Genomic DNA, 17,053 nt, shown 5'->3' with positions numbered 1-17,053 from the left:
TATAAATGTGTTTAACAATCTCGTCAGTTACCTGTGTTTTAAATAGCTTTTTCTCTCTTTGTGGCTTTTTCACTTTTTAAAGGTATTTTTGATTACAGAAGTTTGTTATTTTAATGTAGTTGAATTTATCCATCTTCTTTATTGTTTAGTTGGGTTTTTTGTCACCTGTTTACAGAATTGTTCCCCATTCCAAGGTCATGTTTTCCTATATTAGCTTTTTTTTTTTTGGTGAGGAAGATTGACCCTGAGCTAACATCCGTTGTCCATCTTCCTCTTTTTGCTTGAGGAAAACTGACCCTTAGCCAACATCTGTAGCAATCTTCCTTCATTCTGTATATGGGACACTGCCTCAGCATGGCCCAACGAGTGGCAGACAGCTCCACATCCGGGACCTGAACCCATGAACGCGAGGCTGCTGCAGTGCGTGAACCTAACTGCTACACCACCAGGCTGATCCTGCTATATTATCTTTTTAAAGTTATATGGTTCTAGCTTTCATATTTAAGTCTTTAAATCCACATAAAATTGACTTTTAGGTGGGGCATTAGGGATCCAATTTCATTATTCTTCCTTAAGGACAGTCAACGGCAACTATATGATTTATCAAATATTCTATCCTTTACTTCACTGATCTACAATGCCAGGTGTATACAGGATTAAATTCCTATGTATATACAGAACCATTTCTGTGCTGCCCATTCTGTTCTGTAAGTCTATTCTACACCAAGACAACATTGTATTAATTACTATAAATTTATAACAACTGTTGATATAAGGGGTAAGGGAAATCCCTATACCTTGTTCTTTAGAAGTGGCCTGGCTTTTCTTGGACCATTACTCTTTCATATGAATTTGAGAATCGGCTTGTGAAGTTCAATAACAAAAACAACAACAAATATCCTACTGGTGTCTTGTTTGGAATGGTACTGAATTTATGAAAATTGACATTCTTATGATATTGAGTACTGCTATCCATAAAAGTGTCTATTTTTTTAAAACTTTCTCAATGAAATTCTAAAATATTTTCTATAAAAGTCTTGCATATTCTTTGTTAAGTTAATGCCTAGGTATTTTATATTTTTATAGTACTGTATAGGTTAAATTTTTTTATAATTACATACTTCAAAGGGCTATAAATGAGGATTAAATGAGTTAATATTTGTAAAGTGCCTAAAATAGTGACTGGTATATATGTGTTTATTAAATAAAAAAAAATAAATCACATATTCCATTTATCTCTGGTATGTGAATTTTAGACTAATTTTGATTAGTTATTAAAAGAATGATGTTGAGATTTTTTATTGTGTTTGTGTGATATTTATTTGTTAATTTGGGAACAACTGAGATATTTACCACATGGAATCATCTTATCCATCCAAGAATTACAAACCTTTTTATTTACTCAAGTATTATCTTATTTCCTTCAGTAACATATTGTAGTTTCTTCCATATTTCTTTTTTTTTAAAAGATTTTATTTTTTTCCTTTTTCTCCCCAAAGCCCCCTGGTACACAGTTGTATATTCTTAGTTGTGGGTCCTTCTAGTTGTGGCATGTGGCATGCCGCCTCAGCGTGGTTCGATGAGCAGTGCCATGTCCACGCCCAGGATATGAACCAACGAAACACTGGGCTGCCTGCAGTGGAGCGCACGAACTTAACCACTCGGCCATGGGGCCAGCCCCTTTTTCTTTTTAATCTTCCATATTTCTTGAGTGTACTTCCTTTACTGAGATTTTTAAAATATTTTATTTATAAAATAAAAGCATTTATTTATATTTTATTTTAATTACATGAATATCCATTCACTGTAAAAAAAAAAAATTCTTTTAAACAAACAAATGTTTCTAGTAAGTTTTTTCTATCCCCTAATTCCTTTAACATTGGGTAAGTTGAGTATTTTTTGACATCTGCATTCCTTCTATGGTAAAATGTCTGCTGGTAGTCGTTTGTTGTGTTTTTTTTAAAATGGGTTGTCTGTCTTTTTCTTCCTGATTTTTAGGGTCTTAAAGAGTTTGAAGGGTCTTTCAAAACATGATGATTTCCTACATTTTCCATTTCGTTCACTAGTATTTAGAAAAGCTGCTGATTTTTTAGTATGTGTCTTGCTGATCAACCACCTGGAAACCCTTGACTGATATGATCTAGCTTAGGTTTTGAAAGCATCACTACTTATTACTACGTTAAAAACCCACAAAACAGGGATAAAGGTAGAAGCTGGAAGACTTGGCAGTAACTCAGGTGAGAAACGAAGGTGGCCAACTGGAGTAGTAATAGTAAGGATGGTAAGAAGTAGCTGAACTTTTGATATATTTTGAAGGTACAGCCAGCGAGATTTTCTCATGGATTAGATGTTGTGATTGATGCTGCATATGAGAGGAAGAGAGGAATCAGAAATGACTCTAAGAAACGGGAAAGAAAGAATGATCAACTGAGATAAGGAGGCCACAAGTACAGCAGATTTGGGTGGAAGAATGCAGAATTTCAATTATCATTGAGTTTTTGAAGTATGTATAATTTCTGGTTTCCAGAGTTTTTTTCGGTTTTTTTGGAGAGTCTAGCCTTGCCTTTGGCAGTTTCTCTTTGCAGATACAATGGGATGCCAAACTTCAACTTCTAAAAGACACAAAAGTCAGAGCTACTGAAGTAGTGTTAGAGCCCAGACAGCCACTGACCCACCTCTGTGGAGCCACAGGGCTCTGCAGAACATGACTTGAAAACCAAAGGTGTAAGAAAAGAGCTCTACATTTACTGATTTCATTCAAGCATTCAGGTCGTCTGTGGACTTGGGCTCTGGCAGTTCCCAGTGAATCGGACAGCACCAAGAAATTCATCGGCACTTACTGTATGATCACGGAAGCCAAAGTGTGAAGCAATAAAATAGACTTAGGCACCCTACCATTCAAAAGAGTCTTGGAAATTGTGTTTTCTAAGGAATCTACAGACAAGTTCACAAAATGTTTCTGTTCACTTCTTACTGAAAGGCTTTCTATGAGAATAATCAACAGTTCTGAAGCTTTTCAAGGGATTAGACTAGAGGTTCTCTATTGTCCTTTGCTGATGTAAAATTGTTTGAATTTACAGAACTAAATATGTTAATTAAATATGTTAATTACAGTGACCCTGGAGCACACATACATTAGGACATACAAATGCGAAAGCTGTCAGAAAACTTCAGACCAAGGTTATTTAAAAACCAGAAATAGGAATATCCTATGCAAAGAGAAAAACAGGGTTGCCACTGGCAATACAGTGCTAAAATTTGTCAGTGAATCTACTACTCAGGCAGCCCACGGACAAGGAACCAAGGAAATTAAAAATTGAACTAAAATTGTAAACTGAATCAAACTAATATGTACATTAGACGGCTGGTAGTCTTACACCAATGCTGTATCACATTCCAGAAGAAAAAATTGTCGTAATGCCTTTGTACTACATTCCTATAAGGATATAGATCTCTAACTACCAAAGATGTTATATTTAGCTACTGAACTAAATTCAACATAACACAAGTCCACGAAGCTGGATCTGTGTAGAGAACAAGTTATGTAGAAACAACTGTAGCCTGGTAAGCTGATATGATGTATCCATAAGTAGGGATGGCAGAAACAATACTTTAAAGACGCTTAGCTTCAAACGTATGGCATAGCTGTGGACTACTGGAACCTATAAAAGTAGATAGAACAATTGGTATAGAGCAATCAAAATAAGATGGGCAAGTTCAAGTGGAAGCAATAAACATGAGCACTCTATAGTTAGAATAATAATAAATCACATTTAGAATTTCATAGAAGCCTGTAATTTTAGATGGAAGCGGCCTTAGAAATAACCTTGTCCAACTTACTTGTTTTATGGAAGAGGAATATAAAACCCATAAGTGTAGTGAACTAAGAAAAAAGGACTGCAAATTAAGGTTATTTTTGGAGAAGAAGGATGGGATTACATCACCAAAGAGTTAGGGTCTATAATGCAAGCGTCAGATCTAAGCTAAAAATGATAAAGCTGTAATACAGCATAAATTATTTACAAGTAAAAACAAAAGAGTAGTTAAAATTTCCATTTGACCTGAGCTTAGTATATTGATGCGGTTAAAATGAGAAACAAGGTAATAAACACATAGAAATTCATTCAATTACAAACAAATAGTTCCCAAAATACTTAGTGTTTTATTTAAACATATGTATAATAATGTGCACAAGGAAAAGCGTATTTTTACATAAATCCTCTAGGAACTAATATGCTTTACCACAAACAGTAGGAATCAGTATACGGTGCAGAAAAGAATATTTTGGGTTTCAGGAAAAAAAAAATGCCTCTAGATTCAAATCCCTTACAAGACAGATAAGCTTAAGGAAGTTACTTGTTTTTGTGAGTATCAGTTCACTCATATATAAAATGTTGATAGTAATACCTACCTCACAAGGTTCTTAGGAAGATTTTAAAAAGTAGTATATACACATATAAATGTCCTAGTACACAGCAGATGCTTGAGCTATTTCTTTTCTTTATTCTTCTATAAATATTTCTAGTAACTACAATAAATACTAACATAACACATATGTCAGGCACTTTTCTAAATGCCTTACATACATTAATTTACTTAATCCTCACAATAACTCTGTGACGTAGGTCCTATTATTATTCCCATTTTTTAGATAAAGAAACTGAGCCACAGAGCATTTAAGGCCACACGGAGTGGTGATGTCAAGATTCAAACCCAAGCAATCCAGAATAACGAAATTCCAGTAAAAAGGCTGAACCACCTAAACAATTAGCTCTGAGAGTAATATAAATGTAAATGATTTTAGTGCATAGCCAGAGTGAAGAACTACTGTTCTAAACACAGAAGATGTAATGGCAACGCATGTCAAGTGGCCCCTGGAATCAGGATGATCTTCAAAGCTAAAATTACCAAAGAGAAGTAGTGGTAAAGTGCATGGCATGCTGAGTTAGTGCAATGAGAAGAGTGGATGAGGTGGGGAGTGGAGCAAGATGCCAGACAGGAAGGCAGGATTACTTCCCAAGTGCCAGGAAGGCGGGCTCAGAAACACGAGGGAAAGCAAACAGCAAGGCAATCTCTATGGCTACAGCAGCAGCTCAGCAACACAATCTGATGATTTGTTTGTGAACAGTGACAATACCCATTCTTTTGTCACTGCTTATTCTTGCAAATGACATGATGCTTTTCTCATCGTTGCTTTTTTCCATAACGTGCAACTACCACGAGTTTTGTTATTAATTGCAATTTAGTGACTTTGTCTTAATCTTGCTGATAAAACATTTGAGATTAGGTTTAACTTTTTTACCTTAAAATTCAGGAAATAAATTCATTATAAAATCATCTTCAACCAATATTAATATATTCACTGAATAAAATATGCATGGTTATAAAGCATGCAAAGTATGTGGGGGATCATTTTCACAATGGTAGACTACAACAAAATAAAACCAAACATAGCACCAGAACCACATAAAACTCAAAATACAGGTTTCACAGAATTAAAATATCCCTTAGGTAGCATCTAACTGAGGTTTCCATTTGGTGATATTACAGTGGCACTAGTAAAGAGTTCATATAAAATATAATTATACTGTTTTTAAAAAACCATAATAGAGAAGGAATTTATTCCAACGAACTCTTGGAGTTATTAACCATTTTTATTTTAATGACTTTCTTTTGAGTATTGAATGGAATCTGCTGTTCCTTTTCCCAGAATAGAAACACAAATGCACATATACATAGCATTTTCCACGTAACAGCAGCGAGGTCATCTACCTTGACTAGCTGAAGAACATGAGCACTATAGTATTTCTAAACAGAGATATGGATTTTGTACACATTTATATCTCCATGGCACTAGCACATCCCTAAATGAATGATTCAATAGATGCCCATATTTAAAGGTGACCTGGTACTTGCTGACTTCCCCCATCTTTTTTGCAGCACCACTTTTGAATCTTTCTTGTTTATAACACAAAAAGACTGTGTGAAATGGTGAAAATATACTGATTTAGAGTTGGAAGATAGCTGTTCAAGTCCAGGCTTGACACTTCAGCAGTATGATCTTAAAACATTAAACCTTTGCCATCAATTTACTGTCTGCAGAAGAAAGTTTAATCCAATTTCACAAAGCTTTAGTGAGTACTGGGCAAAGCATCAGTTTCCTCATCTGATACATGGGAATAGTAACAGTACTTATTTGATAGGATTAGACGATTAAATAAAGGGCCAGCCCCATGGCCAAGTGGTTAAGTCCGCACACTCTGCTTTGGTGGCCCAGGGTTTCGCCAGTTTGGATCCTGGGCACAGACATGGCACCGTTCATCAAGCCATTCTGAGGGAGCGTCCCACACAGCACAACCAGAAGGACCTACAACTAGAATATACAACTATGTACCGGGGGGCTTTGGGGAGAAGAAGAAGAAGAAAAAGAAAAGACTGGCAACAGACATTAGCTCAGGTGCCAATCTTTAAAAAAAAAAGAAGATTAAACAAGATAATACATGTAAAGTGCATGGCAAAATGCCTAGCACAGAGTAAATGCTCAATAACCAGCTAATATTAATATGCCTCATATCATGCGAGGCGCTGGATAAAATATCTGTCTTGCAGGGTAACAAGAGATTATGTATGGAGTTGGAATAAAAAGCGTGTTAAATAAGTGGTAGTCCCACTCTCCAGTCTGTTGACAGAATGGGAAACTAGGACACATGTAAGTTAGTAACATGCTGAGTGGAAGCCTGGAGAGGGTGCCCATCTCCTCCCCTCCAGGACTGAAGTAGTCACTCCCCAAGCTCTTGGGAGTGTCAGTGACTGATAAATCTCAGCTCAGTCCCTCTGTGGGATTTGCTCTAGGTTAAAGAGAGCTGCCTCACCCAGGTCACACCCCCTTCTCAGGGCACCAAGGACTTGGATCCCAGTGACTGACAGACATGAGAATATAAAGGCCAAGCCCTTAGCCCCAATTCAGGTAAGTCTGAAGGGCCATCACAGCTCCAGAGTTCCCTGAGATAAGCTGAAGCTTTCTAGGCAACGGACACGCAATTCAAATTCTCCCCCTGCCCAATCCTGCTTCTCTCACTCCCCTAAAGGTATTGATCCTGATAATATGCCTACACACAAATCTGTCTCAGAGTCTGCTGCCTAGGGAAATAACTTATGACACTTGCCCAAAGTCAAAAAGTTAATGAGAGATCAAAATGGGATTTACTACAGATGTGCCAGCATAACTCCACAATTATAAAATGAGCAGAAAAGACCAAATGAAAGAATGAACCAAAAGACCTATAAGGTGACATTATAAATAATATGCTAAAATACTCAAACAATGCCTCACTTGTGGATCAAAATAAAACTAAAGAAGGATCTCTACTGAAGCTGAGCTGATGTGAAACAAAGGAGTATCCATCTCCACATGGAGAGGAAAATGAAAAGGTGATGGAGAAGATGAATTTCCTGGGCTGCCTTCTACTTCACCTCAGAAGCAGGGACTAATTGGACTAAATGCAGCTTTAAAGACAGAATAGTTCCCACTCTTTATTCTATACAAGAGGCAACTGCAACCCAGAGGGAAACCTGGCTTACCAAGGGTACAAGGTAAAGTGGCCTGTCTAGGCCTCTTCATCTTCAGAGTCCTTCAGCTTTGTCTTCAGTAAGCGATTTCAACGTTTTACGTAAAGTATAGCTCCCACAAAAGATCCACATATATTCAAATATAAGTATAAAATGCATTATAAAACTAAGTATGACTTTTGAATTAGGCATCAGTGTCACTCTTCCCCTCCCATCAAGGTAGATACTTGGGATTTGATGATGTTATGAGTTATCACAGAATGGCTTTACAAAGGTTAGAACTCACTATCTATACCTCTAACTATATTAGCAATTAAAATTCATCAAACATTGTATCTTAATGGTGTTGCCTCAAAATGAACACAATTATTATCTCATTCAACAGGATGCCATAAAGACTAAATATTTAATGGTAGCAATGCATTCTAAATGCCACATACACAAATAACATAGCCATACGTATAGCAACTTTGAGCAGGTTAACATTGTAACAGGTTAATATTACATATAACTGATCGAAAAGAGCCCAGATGAGACATGAACATTTAGACATCTGTTTCCAATCAAGAGAGCAAGATTTAAACTGATAAACATAAATTTAATCAAGCCACCTCAATCCAAATAAGAAAGGTCTTGAAAATCCCTGTTGTAGGCAAATCTACCATCAGGAAATCCTCAAAGACCTTTGAGGAAAACAGGGTAATGGGATGGAAGTTAAAAGCAAACCCACAGTTACCTTTAAAATATTTTGTAATTATTAAAATAAGACAACCATAATGAGTGAGGAAAAATATCAAGGATATTTTTACACAAATTAAACTGGTGCTAATCATTCATTTTTATAGACTATTTCTTGCTTGCTAGAAACCTCTCTGAAACTCTGTCTTTTGTTTCCAAGAAATAATCATAAATATTATTTGTGAAGAAGCATTACCTTCTTCCCTTCCCACAGCTAGCCATTTATCCAGAATACTTAAAGAATAAACTTGTTACTGAAACACTTAATATTTAAAATGTTTGGGTAAACTTTATTTGCCTTGCTTGGGAAAGCTGAGGCGGCACCATTCAAAAGCCGTCCCCCTAGCACAGTGGGCCCAGGGTTTCCCTCCCGTCAGAAACAGGCTTTGGGGTCAACCCCTTGACACGCAGTTCAGCTCCCTGTCTTTTAACAAACTAAAAGAGCAGTACTACGACTCTTCAATTCTTTCATCAATTCTCAAGGCTTCTCTGAAAAATCTCTCTTTCTACTCTGCCATAGCTTTTTTAATTCCCTCTTTTCTCTTAAACTGTTTCCTCTTTTTCTAGTTACAGCAGTAATGATTTGCAGGTGAAATTATACTGTTAAAAGATGTACAGAGGCAAAAGCATGAATATCAGAATTTTACATAAAGATAAATTGTGGTTACAAAAGTTTAGAAAAGGGATGACAGTACTAGTCTACATAACTCTGATAATAGGGTATACACTAACCTCCCAGCAACCAGCCAATGGCTTGTGTGGAATCAGTCAGCAACCCATTAATTTACGATGTTCTCACATTTATATACAGATACTTATATTGAGGTATAGGAAATTCCAGAGAAATAGCACTTATGTTCAAGTGCTTTGCAAGAAAATATAAAATACCAAAGAATACTGTTGAGAAATTATATAAAACATACAAATCAGTAGTCTTCAAAACACGTAACCCCCTTCAAATGGGAGCACCTTAAGACTTTTCAAGGAATAGTTTTAAAAGCAAAAATAGTTTTAGAAATACAATTAAATGAATTAATTTCTGGAAGCTAAATATGCGAATGAACATCTTCCTTAAAACTGTGAGGGTAGAAATTTTCTCTCTTCCAGGAAAATAATCAAGGATCTAAGATTTCTGATTTTTAAAGGAAAGTTTGTCATGTACTTTTTAAAGGTGGATGATGATGAATACCAAATAGTTATGGTAAATATTCTATTGACTATATTAAAAAGAACAATAGTTTTATTTTTAAATGTCAATATTTACAATATCCTCAAAATTATATCTTTTGCAATGTTTAAACTTACTGTTAAAAAGTTCTAGCTGTCGACATAAAAATGTGCAAGGGATTAACATCTTGATACTCCCTAGAGAGATGGTGAGTAAAAAAGCTTGAAAGCCACCAGAATAAATAAATCATGTCAAAGTTTCATTCACCCCTACCATTCTAATGCCAAGATTCTAAAGAAGGAACTACATACATAAGTCCTAGACTGTCTGGAGTCTCACAGAGAGGGGGGCTTAATTAGGCGACTTTTGTAGGGTGGGTGAGATTTGAGCAGTTTTACGAAGAGAAAGCAGGGAACTTGAAAAACTGGAGAAAAGACAGAGGCTAGAGGGGAGACGGAGGCACCACAGCATGGAGGCCTCCGTGGGAGAGGGAAAGCGGATGTGCACAGGAGGAAAACGCAAAGGGCACGGGTTTTCACGTCACAAGCAGCTTGAATTCAAGTTCGGGTTTCACTACTTTTTGGCTGAGTCACTTTGAAAAAGTCTTAATTTCTATTTTGAAGATGAAATGAGGGGGCAGAAAATCAAGCGCTTTTTAAGTTAATAAGTGATAGCACATGTTAGTCAGTAAGCCCTTTTCAACTGGGAAACATTGAACAGTGGCAATTTGCATACTGGTCAATAGCATGAGCCCTGGAAGCAAGAGACTGTGCTGAGACAAAAATTGCCATTTCCTAGGGGGTATGATCTCGCCAGTTAACCAAACATCTCTGTGCCCCGCTAGCCTTATGTTAAAATGGAGATAACTGAGGTACCTACCTCATAAGGTTATTATGAGGATTAAGTCAGTCATTGCACATAAAGAGCTTAAAATTGTGCTCAGAAGAATTAGCTGCTTAATATTGTTGGTGGTGTTATTGTTATTATCACTCTCTGATTCTCAATGTCAAATACAGATCAAGAGATTACCAACCACTAATGAACATTTGTTGGATTAAGGGCCCACAGCGGGGGTGCAGCTAAGTCTACAGCAGGGCCTTACCAAGAAAAACCAGTAAAACGGCTCCTTGGTTTCACAGCAAAAGTATGTGACAACGATCCAGTGATCCAGTGAAGAGCTCTGCTGTCATACCTAACAAGGTAACATAGATCTTTTTCCCTTGTTTAAAGGCCAAAATCCCGAAAGAACACATTGCAATTTGTCCTACAAAGAGTATCTTGTGATATATTCAGTAGGATTATATTTGGTCCTTAAGATGACACAATTTGTTAGAAATGCTTTTACAACATGGCAGGAACATTTTGACCTTACCTAAACGAGTTCTGATACTGAAGTACCAAAAGACATCATTAGAAAATACCCTTACCTATTATTAACATACCAACCACAGAACCGAAGGTAGCAGTGTGACATAAGCCCTTGGAGCTCTGAATGTAATTCTTCAGTCATTCAAAAACTGTTATTGGAATATTTTTTAAATTACAGAGGTAATTCATAATTCCTCATTCATGCTCTTTAAAAAAAATACATAGATATTTATATCTTTTTTTAAAAATTTTATTTATTTTATTTTGTTCTGAGGAAGATTAGCCCTGTGCTAACATCTGCTGTTAATCCTCCTCTTTTTGCTGAGGAAGATTGGCCCTGAGCTAACATCCATGCCCATCTTCCTCTACTTTATGTGTGGGATGCCTGCCACAGCATGGTTTGATAAGCAGAGTATAGGTCGACACCCAGGATCCGAACCAGCGAACCCCAGGCCACCAAAGCAGAACGTGCGAACTTAACTGCTGCGCCACCAGGCTGGCCCTCACCTTTTTTTTTTTTTAAGAAAAAACTGGTATTCCACTCCCACCCCTGAGTTTTCAAACTATGGTCAGGACAAGTTGCACAGTTTTTCAGAAATTGTTTTACAAGTTGGAAGTTTTAACTTAAAATTAGCTTTCATAAAGTTTGCCTAAAATCTTGACCAAAATGTTAAAATACAAAGCTCAGAAATGCATTAAGAAAAGCCTTTAAAAGACCCTATTTTAACTCTTAAAAAGAAGTTCAGGTAACTATAACTCTATAGGAATGTGCCAAACAGGCCACACTTCTTTCTAACTCCATTTAAGCATCCCATTTGAGATAAAACTTGGGACACATCCAATGTTCTGAGATTTTGTTAACAAATAATATGCATTGAGAAGTAATAGACCAGCATTAGGAATCTGAAAACTTACAAGTATGTCTGGCCAGTGAGTAGTTGGATCCACCACTAGTCAAACCAAATCCCTCAGGAATTTGACTAGAGCTTCGAGGTCTGGTCAACAGTTTAGGAGGTTCAATTTCAGCACCGAATTCAGCTCCTATAACTCCCAGTAAAACAATAGCAGTAGCTTGCTTCCGTCTTTCCTCATACGATGTGGAAATTTTTTTCATTTGTGGGACACTTGATAAGCAACCTGAAAACCAAAACATAAGAATATAAATTAAAAGAATACCGATACAAAAAAGATATATGATCATAAAAACGTTAAAGACTCATTCAGGAAATAATAGTCTTTTCAACAAATGGCACTGGGACAACCGATTGTCTACATGTAAAAAATGAATTTACTTCTGCCTCTCACCATACAAAAAACCATCTCAAAACGGATCCCAGTCCTAAATATAAGAGCTCAAACTAAATAACCTGCAGAAGAAAACAGAGATCTATATCTTCATGATGTTGGGATACGATACCAAAAGCGCAAGTAATTAAAAAAATTGTTTTTAATTGGACTTCACCAGTATTAAAAACTTTTACACTCCAAATGACAGAATTAAGGAAGTAAAAAGACAACACATAGACTGAGTGAAAATACTGTCAAATCATATGCCTAATAAGGGATTATATCCAGAATACATAAGGAACTCTTAGAACTCAATAATAAGAAAACCCAACTTTTAAAATGGGCAAACAATTTGAATAGATATTTCTCCAAAGATATATGAGTGGCCAATACGCACATTAAAAGGTGATCAATATTACTGGTCATTAGGAAAATACAAATCAAAATCACAATGAAATACCACTTCATAGCTACTAGAATGGTTCCAATAAAAAGGATGGACCATAATGTGTTGCTGAGTATATATAGAAATTGAAACCCTCACGCATTGCTGGTAGGATGTAAAATGGTACAACTATTTTTGAAAATAGTTTGGCAGTTCCTCAAAAAGTTAAACACAGAGTTGCCCTATGGCCCAGCAATTCCACTCCTTGGTATCCCTCCAAGAGAAATGAAAACAAATGTACACACACAAGACTTGTACATGAATGTTCACAGCAGGATTATTCATGATAGCTAAAAAGTAGAAACAAACTCAAATGTTCATCAAATGATGAATGGGTAAACAAAATTTGGTATATCCATCCAATAAAATATTATTCAGCAATAAAAAGGAAGGAAGTACTGATACATGCTAAACGTGGATGACCTTGAAAACATTAGTTAAGGGAAAGAAGCCAATCAACAAAGGACCATATACTGTATGATTCCACTTCCATGAAGTGTCCAGAATAGGCAAATATATATAGACAGAAAGTAGATAAGCAGTTGTTTAGGGCTGGGATGGCGGTGAAATGGTTAATGATGGTTGATGAGTACTAGGTTTTTGAGATGATGAAAAAGTTCTAAAATTAGATTATAGTGATATCTGCACATATCCAAATATACTAAGAATGAGTGAATTCTACACTTCAAAAGGATGAATTTTATAAAATATAAATCATATCTCAATAAATCTCTTTTTTAAAGATTGCTCATTAACTCATTTATTAATTTGCTCACTAATTTAACAGTATTTATTGAGCATCTACTTTGGGCCAGGGAATTGCAAACATGAAAATAAATAGTCCAGGTTCTCAAGAAACTCACTATTGCGTGAAAAAGGGACAGCCTGTTCACAAAGAAGGGAATGCTGAATTTAAGACTCAAAGATAAGTAGGAGTTTGCCAGGCAATAAGAGGAGGAAAAAAATGAGTATTTTGTCCAGGTAGACGGGAATGCAGATGCGCAACCAGCCATTTGAAGAAATACTTGTAGACTAGGCAAAGCTCAGCATATTTTCCTATTCAGAAGAAACACCAGCATGATACCCAAAACATAATGGAAAACAATTTTAAATCCTTATTAAAGTATCAATAAATAGGAGGTAATAAGGAATTGCATTCCTAACATTAATAACTGTTTCTTAAAATTTCTTTTCCCAAACTTTTTCTCACTAAAGTAACTACACCTCACTCACTCTCCGAAAATTCTCCCAAGACTTGGTCCTTTGCTCAGTCCTACCTCCTTTTCAGTTCTACTCCTTTCTATAGGTGGACTACCTTTTATTTTTTGTTGATATTTATTATGTGATATTTATGAGCATCCATAGAATTACACAAAGAATACATAAAAAGTATCAAGATATACATGTATACAATCAACTTTATAAAATCCTAATGTTTTTCATAGGTGTTTTAGATTTTTAAAACGTAATTAACCAATGTGGCTATAACTAAAGTCTACCATGGATTGTGTCTTGACCTCACTATCCTTCCCTCATGCCCCAGAGGTCACCACAATCCTGGCCTTATCAAATGTTTTCAATCTATTATATAGTCATATCAACGTTACCTGAAATGTTATATATTTTCTGACCATGAACGATGCCCGTACTCCTGGGGTAAACTCTGAATGGATGGACAGATGGATGGATGGCAATCGGTAGGTAGGTAGGTAGGCAAGTAGACAGACAGATAAACAGACCAATAGACAGACTCCAAACTAAATTTGCCAATAGAGTTTTTTACATTTTGTCCATGAGTTAGATTGGACTATGATTCTCTTTTCATATACTACTCTTGTTGGGTCTTAGTAGCAATATAACACAAGCCTCAAAAATTGAGTTAAGTAACTTTCTCTTACCAATTCTTTGAAACAGTTAAAAGACTCTAGAAGATGGATGAAAATTCTCCTCTAAAACTTTCAGGGCCTGAGTCTCAGGACATTCCACTCCTGAAGTCAGGGGGCAGGGAATGAACGGGCAAGGGAAGAGCAGGGTGGAAAAAGGAATATTGTTTATTAGAAGATAATTTTCTTTAAAAGTCACTTATTTAGTTTGACTTTCTATTTCTTCTTGAGTCATTTCTGACAGCCTATAGTTTAAAAAGAATTACCTATTTTAATCTAAGGTTTTTTTTTTTTTAACATTGGCAACAGATGTTAGCTCAGGTGCCAATCTTCCTTTTTCTTCTTCTTCTTCTCCCCAAAGCCCCCCAGTACATAGTTGTATATTCTAATTGTAGGTCCTTCTGGCTCTGCTATGTGGCACACTGCCTCTGCACAGCTTGATGAGCGGTGCTAGGTCCATGCCTAGGATCCAAACCAGCGAAACCCTGGGCTACTGAAGCGGAGCGCATGCACTTAACCACACAGACACGGGGCTAGCCCCTAATCTAAGTTTTTAAATATATTGGTGTGAAGTTACTTACAATATTGTCTACAATATAAAAATCTCAATCCTATCAGTTGCAATGAATCCTTTTAAAGATTATTTGTGCCTTCTCTGATATTATTTTTATGCCTTTATCAGTTTTATTAGACATACATATTTTATCAGATTTTAAAAAAATACTTTGGTTTTGATCTTATCTCATTGCTTTCTATTTCACTAATTTCTGCTGTTATTTTTACTACTTCTTTCTTCATTTTCTTTATATCTTCTCTCTGATCTCTCTTTCTCTTTGCTTTATTCTGTTTCTAAGTTCTTAGGTTGAACACAATTCACTTATTTTCATTATTTTCTAATATGGTTAACATCACCAGTCACATAGTTAATATCCATGTTCCTCTTCTTTAATAGCACAATGTCAATTTTAACTGAGTAGCAATGTACTCACACCCTTTCAGTGTTCTTCCAGGAACTGAGGAAGCCATAGCCTAGCTCCTAAGCCTTAAGCTTTATTCATGATATATTTTAAGTTCTCTTTAGGTCATAGGAGCCAAAAGCCTGCTTCTGGAAAGCAGCTAATGGTTTCAGCCCAGATCATTGCATTTCTATTCCATTACCTGTCCACAGAGATATCCTTCTTGAGCCTAGTTATGTTTCTTTGGTTTTCTATTTGTATATTTTATCCATCATTGCTATATATTTGCTACAGAGGGATTTAAAAAGTGAACTCCTGGAGCCACCTTGATTGGAGGTCAGCTTTCGCTCTTTCTAATATTAATCCATCCAGCTTTTCTGGCCGCTTTCAGTTCTTTGCTCTATACATTAATTAAATCAATACAACAAAGGGCCTTCAGAGCTTAGTATGCCAACCAATAAGTTAGCAGCTGGGACTGCTGACTATTTTTAGATGTTTTATTTTATCTCTTCATTTTTCAGCTTTGTAATTCTATACTAAAGGTAAGACAAAGGAATGACAACAGCGGACGGTAAATGGGTACCAAATCATGAGAGGCCTTGTATGACAAGTTGAAGACTTTTAACTTTTGGTTAATGGAAAGCTACTGAACAATTTTGTATACGGTGGTGACATCAGATTCATTCATCGTTAGATCACCACAGTAGCAGCATGGAAGGAGACTGTGACGTAAATCAAGACTGGTGTCAAATAGAACCAACGAGGGGCCAGCCCCGTGGCCGAGTGGTTAAGTTTGTGCACTCCACTGCGGTGGCCCAGGGTTTTGCTGGTTCAGATCCTGGGCGCCGACATGGCACCGCTCATCAAGCCATGCTGAGGCAGCATCCCACATGCTACAACTAGAAGGACCCACAACTAAAAATATACAACTATGTACCAGGGACTTTGGGGAGAAAAAGGAAAAATAAAATCTTAAAAAAAAAAATAGAACCAAAGAAGACTCATGCAGTGATCAGGTAGAAAACACTAAGTACCACTGGGTGTAGAAGTTCATTCATTCCATCAGTTACTCAGTCATTCGACGTACAAGAATTGAAGGTCTAGTGTACGCGTGGCATTATGCTAGATATGAATTAACGGGAATGAGAAAAGCAAAGGCCCTGTCCTCTTTGAACTTAAAGGCTACTAAACAGGAATTAGAAATGTACAGGTTACAAAACCAATGAGAACTTTATGGACTGAGGGAACACTATATTTAAGAACCTAAAGCATGAAGGAATTTGTTGATTGCTATTTCAAGAATTGGTAATTGAGCTGGAACTTTGAGTCAAGAGGAGAATAGTAGAAAATGAGGGAAGAGAGGCAGGCAAGGGCCAGATCATACATGGCTCTAGAGGTAATAGTCACATTTCCTTTTTTATCCTACAAACAATGGGAAGATACTCAAGATAGGGTTTATGCCACAGAATGACTCAATTAAATTTAGGGTTTTAGAAACCCACTCTGAGTATGCATGAAGAATGCTGGAAGCGAGGTGATCAATTAGGAAAGTATTGTAGAAATCAAAGTGAGAGATTAAGGTTGGCTTGGTTTTGGATATTAAACAGGAGATGCAAAGAAGTGGACGGCTTCAAGATCC

The 17,053-nt window shown here is 36.4% G+C and overlaps 1 protein-coding gene across 27 annotated transcripts in view; it reads right to left on the bottom strand.

Annotated features, from left to right (window-relative positions):
* The window catches only part of WDR7 (WD repeat domain 7), a 355,616-nt gene that overhangs the window by 129,089 nt on the left and 209,474 nt on the right, over window positions 1-17,053 (bottom strand). For all 27 annotated transcript variants that reach the window (XM_001488090.5, XM_070275718.1, XM_070275720.1 and 24 more), the window contains one exon: window positions 11,759-11,980. In XM_001488090.5, coding sequence (XP_001488140.1) covers window positions 11,759-11,980 — 222 coding nt within the window. The remainder of the gene's footprint in view (window positions 1-11,758; window positions 11,981-17,053) is intronic.

Source organism: Equus caballus, chromosome 8 (assembly GCF_041296265.1).
Source record: "Equus caballus isolate H_3958 breed thoroughbred chromosome 8, TB-T2T, whole genome shotgun sequence".
Classification (NCBI taxonomy): Eukaryota; Metazoa; Chordata; class Mammalia; order Perissodactyla; family Equidae; genus Equus; species Equus caballus.
This window is presented reverse-complemented; position numbering and strand designations above follow the sequence as displayed.